We start from the raw sequence: 8967 nt of genomic DNA on the forward strand, positions 1-8967 counted from the left end.
ATAATCATTTCTCGCAGGGTAGAAAGGAAACCCTGTAGCAAGCTCCACAGCTACCAGCCCCAGGGACCACATGTCTATTGCTTCATTAAATAGACTACCAATCATAACCTCAGGTGCTCTATAACCAACCGTCCCCACACAGTCACCCGGAATAACTGTAGATGTGGGACATGCAAAGCCAAAGTCTATAAGTTTGACTTTGATGGGACACTCATAGCGGTCCACAACCATTATGTTTCCGGGTTTGAGGTCAGCATGCACTATTCCCAAAGAACCCAGGTGGGACAAAGCATTTGCGAGCTGAAATAACACTGGCCTGATTTCTCTTATTGGGAGAACCCGGCTCCTCTGGTACCGCCACAGGCTTTCATTGAGGAGTTCAAAATTTAAGCAGATGCGGTCACCGTCGATGAAAAAGTCGTTCCATTTAACAATGTTGCATCTATCTGCATCCAAGCCTCTTAGCTTCTCCGGTATGTTAATTTCCATTTTTGCCTGTTGCAGAATTTTAGGGTCGCTCTTGTTCACTTTAATAGCAACGACTTTGTTGGTTTTTGTATTGCGACATTTGGTTACAATACCAAAGCGCCCTTCTCCAAGGAAACCCTCGACCTCGTAGTGATCTCCCAAAAGGGTCCCTTTAGATATTTCTTTATACAAAGTTTCATCAAGATTGCTGTTTTCATCCAGGAGGAATTAAGGAACACATACATAAAACTTTTATACTATGATAATTACCCTTAGAAAAGTGGCCCAAAGGCATAATGTTGCATGATGATATTTCACTTTAAACATGGATAAAAAAAGGATATTGATCTCACACAGATTTGGTTGTTGAACTGGAGCAATGATGCTGGAGAAGAGCTGTTAGCCTTCGCGTATACCTGTGCTGTTAGGCTAGCAGAAGGAGAACAATCTCAAGAATAAAACTAGGTCTGATTTTAAGTCAATATTACAAATGTGAATGAACACTTTAACTTCCATTTATTTAAAGCACTTACACAGATTTTGTTTTCAGCATTCTGACGATAATAAAATGAGAAAATGGAAAAAAAAAACTAATCATTTAATAGTTGCAGTGATACTTATAAATATGCACACATACACAAAGATTTTTCAGTTTATTGTATAAAGCTCTCAAACTTTTTGGGCATTTTCAATTCAAATGTTGGCACAAGTCAATTAAATGTAACATGATTGGCACAATTATGTGTACATGTAATGGAAAATTTGACAGGGCCCCGAGGTGAACATAATTCAAAAACAGGCTGGGCTCTACACAGTACACAGAAATGAGCACTACATGACATTCAGAGTGACAAGTCAAAAGCCTGAGAAGTTGGATTTTCACACGCACACTTTGGTTGTTGACAAAATGCACCAACAGGTCAAGTTTTGTTACTCTGCTGTCGTCATTATAAAAAGAAAACAGAAATAAAGTCTCTTTTTCCTTAAATAACCTGGATACATGTTTCCAAAACCCAAGTACAGTACAAAGTAGAAAATTGTACAGAGAAAACATAGAAACTGTGTTCATAAGGCAGAAGTATTTTCCAGGGATGCAAATACTGAGATTTAACATACCTGAGAGTCAAAGCTCAGCAGGTTTTATCCCCCATTTACTGTAGGTACAGTATACATTGAATCTGTGTTAGCAGTTAAAAGCTGTGTGTTCATGTAAACCGAGAGAGCACTCTGTACGTTGATGCACCAAAACATAGAATAATATAGTTTCTTATCCTAAATATTGGCTATTACTGACATAACACTGACAGTGTGCAGTGACAGCAGCAGTCTGTCAGCATCTATGCTCGATCTGCTGCACATTCAGAAAACTGAACCTAATGCCCACATGGCACACACATGCACTGGAAGCAGAACTCATAAAGCCGCTACTCAGCTGTCACAAAAGATGCCTCTGACTGAACTGTAAGGGTTTCTCAGACCCACCTCAAAGCCTCAATCTGCCTCTAAATAATACACACAATAGAAAGAGAGTAACTATAATTTGCAAGTAGCAATGAAAGAGATGTACTTTCTTGTGAGTAATAAAGAGATTAAAATTCATGCTTCATGCAGGCTACTGCTTCAGGCGGTGATGCATTTCATTTAAGAACGGTCCTAAAACCTTCACACACACAGCGCTGCAGACTCCTCACAGACCTTACACAGTATGCTTTCTATTACTTTCAGGATTTACTGCTGTAATTTACTGTGCCTGTTTTGTCAAGTGTTAAGTCCACTGTTAGTAAAATTCAGCAGCTGGATTTCCTGTGCTGCTTGTACACACACCGTGGGGTAGAAAATGTAACAGTGTGACAGGAGAGGTCAAGTTACCAACCTCAAACAGGTATCAGTTTGTAAGCCTCAGATGGGACTTTGTGTTCAGACCCTGTGTTGCTGAGCTGTATACTCACTACATATTACCCAACCTACAGTTTAAAATTCAACTTTAAGCACAAACTAACCTAGCTAACGCTCCAGTGATCGATTCTGTTGCGTTTTTGGATCTAGTTTATGGAAAATTGACAGAGAGAAAGAGAAGCAGACATTTGAGCTGGGTGGTTATTACAAACAACGTGTGAAGACTGCACATCATATCTACATTTCAGAGCTCCTGTCTGCAGCAGGAAGAACCAGAAACGGGTCCTCAACTCATCTGCTCCAGGTAGGTAGACAGCAGAAGTCCAGGAGGCAGGAACTCTTCTTGTTTGTTCACCACTTCAGTCTGACGTAAGCCATTGTAGTCGCTGCCTGGAGGCCCAACAAGCAAGAAATAGACTTTGATCACTGTGATCTGACTGAAACAAACTAAACTGGCTTAGCAGGCGCAGCCAGGATTGGATAAGTAGGATTATGTAAAGACAGAAGCATTTATAATGATAAAAACTCAAAATCTTCCAATTTTAATGAGATGAAAAGATGATACATGCCAGTAAGTTTTGGGGTTCTGTTTGTAAAAAATACATTGCGTTTTTCTTTTGTTGGTATTTTTTATTTCGTGAAGACGCTGTTCACAAATTCTGTACATTTAAGAACACACAAAGTGGCTTTAAACTTGAAGTACGAGTGTAAATACTTGCAACTGTAACACTCCCAACAACAAGGAAATTTGCTGTTAAATTCCATGTCTGTTCAGACTCAGAGCACACATATGTAGTGAAGACTCAAGGATTTTAACAGGCAGACACCAGACTAGTGTCACCAACTCTGTAATATAGTCTCCTTTTTGGCATTAACGTCAGAAACGTGTTAGCGCTGAGTGTTTAGTTTCACCGTATTGTTTAAATCAGCATATGAATTCTTGAGTTATAATTATAGCTTAAATCTGCATAAACAGGAATTCATACCACATTCAGTCACCACTTATATTCAGTACATCTGACTATGAGCAGCAGATTAAGTAAAAAAACAATTGGCTCCAGGTGTCCATGAGTTATTCCAGCTGAGTACAACTAATTATAAATTAAGAATATTTCTTTTTCAGAACCCCGACTTGTTACTTACTTGTTTGTTTAAAAACAAATTACTGTACTGTCACTTTGTGGTTAGTTAAATATTGTATTCAACATGAGGAATAGGGGTCCGGTATGCCTACACCCTCTCTCTTAGAAATAAATAAATAAATATATATATATATATATATATATATATATATATATATATATTAAATACTGTTTGCTTTGTTGCAAAGCTCATAGGTTGACACAGGCGCTCAGCGACCTTCCCTTTACACAGTAATATAACGAGCTGAAATAACCAATCAGCTGAGTCAAACCTTTACTGCAAAGAGACACGCCACAAAAGAGTTGTGCTCATCGACACAGACAGACTCAGACTGCAACATGTTGGCAATCTACCATCCTAACTTTACCCTAGTGTGACTGAGCCATTATATATTATTGCCACTCACTTGCAGAGACGAGGTCCATATACTGGCAGATGGCGTGAAGCAGCAGCCTCTCAAAGCTGATTGATGAACACAAACAACAGAAATGTGACAGTTATCAACCCACTTGATTCAAACTGACTACGTTTGTGTAGTGTACAAATTTCCCCGCACATCTCGACAAAGGGAGACTGTGTATTCACCACCGGCTGTAAGCTATTTTCTCCTGTTCCTGTTGTATTCCTGTCGCTATGGTGACAGACGATAAAGACTTGATGTAATCTAATACAGCAGGTTTACCTGCATGTTTGTCAGAACAATCCAAACAGCAGCATTGTTGAGATGAGATTAATTAACACATTAATGAGGTGCCAAAGCAATGCACTGAGGATCACTAGGTTGTAATTTGCTCAGATTTTACTTGACAAATGACATTCCACTGAGCTCTCCAGACCGCTTCCCACAGGTGTAATTCCACTGTCCATTCTCAAAGTCTAACCAATTAAAGACTAAAGTGAATGAAAAGCTTTTGAAGAAGCACAGACACACCAACTGAAAGAAGAGGATTTCTACCTGCTGCTGAGGTTGGTTGTGTAAACTGAGTGAGGTTGAGCGTTGAAGAAGTTCAGAAGGTTTTCCTCCAGAACTTCCAGCGTTCCCTGAGAGAAGCAGAAACCACAGATCTCACAAAATTCACAGTTTGTGTTTGGGAAAAATACTAAACTTCAGCAGGCAATCTCAGGGAGTCCTGCTCTCATGTCCCTGCGCATCATCTTCGTCCCTGATAATGATTAGGAGCATCTTATAATTTCTGATTTTCTGCAGTGTTTCATTGGGCACATTCATACAACAGAAGGCTAATGAACATCCTCTTTTTCACAAATTTCAAACATTATATAAAACATAAAAAATAGGAAGATTAATCAATGAGGAAATAACTCTTGCAGCAGGAAGCCACAAGCAGATGGGTCTATTAAGAGGACCCGCCAGTGGTGGTTAAGAGATAACTGGCTCTGCATAAAACTAACATGAGTTGAACTTACTATTGGGGCTGGGCGATATGGCCTAAAATTCATATCACGGTATAATTTGAAGCATGTGCGGTAACGATATATATCACGATATATTCTTTTCTTCTGTATAACGCATTTTACACACTGTAAGGCACACTTAAAATCCTTTAATTTTCTCAAAAATCGACAGTGTGCCTTATGTATGAATTCTGGTTGTGCTTACTGACCTCAAACAGATTTTATGTGGTACACGACGCGCAGAAATCTGTCAAAAATGTTTTAGTACAACTTTGGTAAGCTATAAAGCCGCACCGCCTGATGGATTGTCGGAGCATTACAGCTACCGTAGTCAGGAGCCTCGTGGAGTAATCTGGGTCCAAAACTCCGTCTGGTTCAGGTCCCAAAGTGAAACGATCACTGCGGCATCACTGAGAGTTAAAAACTGTCTAAATTCTTTCATCTTTAATAAAATGATCAGCGTTGCTGCTTTACCAGGTGTAACAATTAAGTTTAATATCCAGGCATCCATGAAAACAGAATTTATTAAATTCAACGGAGTTGGAAGTTAGCTCGCTAGTTTTCACCTAAACATGATATAGCATGTTCTGACTGAGAGATTTCTGAAAGAATTAAAACATACAGCTCTGTTATTACTTCCAACATAAATCAAGACAGAAAACTAAACAGCAGTGACTTTTGTAGGGTTACTGAAGTTGGGCTAGCTGGTATATAATGATGTGCTACGTGATCGCTAGCAAAACAGCTACGTTAGCATATCATTAGCACAGTGAAGCTAAAGGATGAACGCTAACTTTTTTCCACTCGATAAAAGTTAACGTGAGGGTTTCTGGTGGTTAAGGACAAATGCAATTGCATAGCAGGATGCTATAAACGGACTAAACTTCAGTCAGGAGAACAACTAAGATAATCCATCCACAATATGAGGTTAGTCATTAATATACTGCAACAACATGGGAATAGAGCAGCTGCGAGAGATTTCAGCATTAATGAATCAATGGTACGGAAGTGGAGGAAGCGCAGTTTTTGGCTTTCCTCATATTCCAAAAGTGCTTCGTCTCTTTGCTATTACTGTCGCTCAGCATAATTTGCAGATGATGTTGTTTGCAGCCGCTGCAAAGCTCCGCCAAAACAGGCGCAGCTTGTTGACACCAACAAAATGCGCTATCACGGTAGAGCAGTATAGTCAAAATCTCTACCGTTGGCCAAATTAATAATTATAATTAATAATAATAATCGCTTCTACCGTATACCATTTATACCGCCCACCCCTACTTACTATAAAGACAACGACTTCAAATACATGAGTGATGCAATCACTGACCAAACAGTGAGAGATTTGAAGCAGAGAAGACACTCACCATGGGGATTTGTTTCCGCCTCAGAGTTGCTCGCAACCTGCGATCGATTCTCTGGAAGCAGTCCTGAGCAGTGAAGGCAGGATTTACTGCAGAGAGAGACAACAAAGTCAGACAAACACCTTCACTTTAAAGGCTCAAAGGATGAGACTCACCATTCCTCTGGTCTTTGAGGAGCTGGTTGGTGTTTTTCTTCTTGGCCTCCTCCAGCTCCAACAGAGAGAGCAGCCTCTCCTGCTCCTCACCAGAGCAATTCATGAAGTCGTTCCATGGCTAAAACAACAACAAGACAAGAAATGACATTAGTCAGCGTCCCTGATCTTTCTAGGTGGTCTTCAAAACCCCGTGCCCTGTGAGACCCCGCACAAGCCAAACCACACAGTTTACATTTCTTTGGACACACAAACACGGTTTTTGAGCAGCAGTTTCCTGTGGGACCTCTCAGGTAAATATTTGCGAACACAGTACATAAAATTTGAGAACATGACACGGTGAAATTATAAATCTTTTCTAAAGCCGTTCGCACTTCTGGAACAAATGCCACTAATTTGTGTACCTCTACATAGTTTCCATTGGTGCAGACTTCATAGAAGATGGATGGGATGGCTGGGTTGCTGCAAACCTCCAGATCGTCTTTGGAGCACTCATCTTTCTCAAGGAGATTAGCAAGGTAGCGTGCTAATTTTCAAAGGAGAAGATCAGAGAGAGATAAATGAGCAAAGCAATGACAGGTTTATGACTTTATAACTGATGTAAAAGTTTTTCTCATCCTCTAAGGTATTGAAGCCACTAACGTCAGAATTCTTTGTAAAAATGTTGCCCAGCAGCCTCGGGAGCCTCAAATACATCTTATAAAACATTTTGAACTTGCACACAGAGACTCTTCCCCAAAGTAATCCTTTCAATGCTTTTCCAGCATTGCTCCGCCTGCAGTCTCTGATGCTGTCTTTTAATTTACGTAAAATGAGAGCTTACTGTTCTCCTGTCGGCGGAGGCTCTTCTTGCCTTTGGCCCTGGGTGTGAGGTCAGAGTTGCGGATGGCTTGGTTGATATAGAACTGTTTCTTTTTGGTGGGTGACACTCGCTTGGCAGGAGAGCTAGGCAATGAGGTGCATTTACGCTCCTCTACCAGGCTGGAAAAACAGAGCACAGTGGATCAGTTTAGTGAGTTTGAGTTGATATATCTTTCAGAAGAATTTCCAGCTTCCAATCTCAAAATCTGATTGAGTTGTTGGAATTTCGAGGGAATCAAGTCAGCTTACTTGTTCCTCAAGCTGCTTTATTTAAACCTATCCAACTGCTCAGATGTGAAGGTAAAAACAAGGTCTACCCTGTAACAGGCCCGGTTCACAGAAGCCCTTAGCAGGATAAACACATATAACTGACTATTTACTTATTTATTGTGTTACAGCCTTTTCTGCACAACACCTGGTACAGGTGCACAATAAGAATTTCACCCTGAAACGACATGTAATAACAGCTGTAGTAAAAATCTATTGAAATACGCATATTTACATGGATGGCCATGTAATCACCTTATCTGAGGAATAAATAAGACGAAAGCATATAGATGACATTTATCCTACTAAAACTGAAAATACACCCATGAAAGCTGCAGATTTTTTCCTCCTCTGGTTTCTCTGTGTAACTGGGTCAGAGCAGAGCATCCCACAGCAGCTTCAGATGTAGGTCAGTGGGTGTCTGTGTGGACCGCCTCTGCTGGAGCTTCTTCCTGTGAGCTCAGTTGTCAACATGCTGATGCCGTTTTTAGCCTGAGCCCACAGGTTGTTAGCAGCATAATATGATGTAATCTGTGCCTGGACTATTTAGGTTCGCCCATACTCTCCCTCTGGCATCCAAACCTTAGTTTAATAAGTAAGACCTAACGAAACATGTTTCAATGCAACCTTAAAAACGCGTATTAGTTATTATGGTCGGTGTTGCGATTTCTGGCTTAAAACAGGATTTTGAACATTAGAACCGCCTCTCACCTTTAGACTCCGCTACAGGAAGGCTAGTTAGGCGCTAACAAGGACAAGTGTTTAAATTGCCCTTTAACTCATAAATAACCAAAACAAACTACAGAGTGTATTGAAATTTTTATGTGCAGGAAACGTTGCAGGATTTCAGCTGAACTAAAACAAGCAACGGCTCCTGAAAATAAACCGAGCTATTTATGTTAATATGACTTATTTTACCGGCTAATAGCTAGACAGCCAGCTAACGAAACAGACTCGTATTTTTGTTGTTTTACTCACATATAATCCTGTTCTTCATTGCTATTTGTCAAAACGACCATCTTATTCCAGCAAAAATAGGCGGAAAGATCCCACTGTCGTTATCTTTACAGATCGAGAACAAAATAAATCAATACAGTTGACACAAGAAATATAAAAACCGGACAGATTATCAGGTGAGCAGCTAGCTGCTGACTGCTAGCTTGACAGTAGGCTGTTGTCTTTTCCACAAACAAAGAGAGGAAAACACCGCGAGCACTCACTCCGTCCATAGTTTGTAGTCTCACATGACTATAAATGAATACAATACATTTGGAGGACAAATCCTTCATAACACAAGACTTCAGGATGAATGATAAAACATGGACCATGAATTTGTTTGGAAACATTTTATTTTTGACTATTACTAAAACATTTGTTGATGCAATAGAGTGTAGAAATAAGCAGAATTT

At 40.0% G+C, this 8967-nt stretch overlaps 1 protein-coding gene across 1 annotated transcript; it reads right to left on the reverse strand.

The window, feature by feature from the left end:
* Nucleotides 1-1112: 1112 nt before the first annotated feature.
* Nucleotides 1113-8737, reverse strand: r3hdm4 (R3H domain containing 4). Its single transcript, XM_006792033.2, has 8 exons — nucleotides 8537-8737; nucleotides 7254-7411; nucleotides 6835-6956; nucleotides 6434-6551; nucleotides 6282-6367; nucleotides 4463-4548; nucleotides 3914-3969; nucleotides 1113-2754 (listed from the first exon to the last, which is right to left on the reverse strand). The coding sequence occupies exons 1-8, from the start codon at nucleotides 8575-8577 to the stop codon at nucleotides 2651-2653; spliced, it is 771 nt and encodes a 256-aa protein (XP_006792096.1). The 5' UTR covers nucleotides 8578-8737; the 3' UTR covers nucleotides 1113-2650.
* Between the last annotated feature and the right edge of the window lie 230 nt (nucleotides 8738-8967).

The sequence above is a fragment of the Neolamprologus brichardi genome, chromosome 15, assembly GCF_056152115.1.
Source record: "Neolamprologus brichardi isolate AB-2024 chromosome 15, ASM5615211v1, whole genome shotgun sequence".
NCBI classification, from domain to species: Eukaryota; Metazoa; Chordata; class Actinopteri; order Cichliformes; family Cichlidae; genus Neolamprologus; species Neolamprologus brichardi.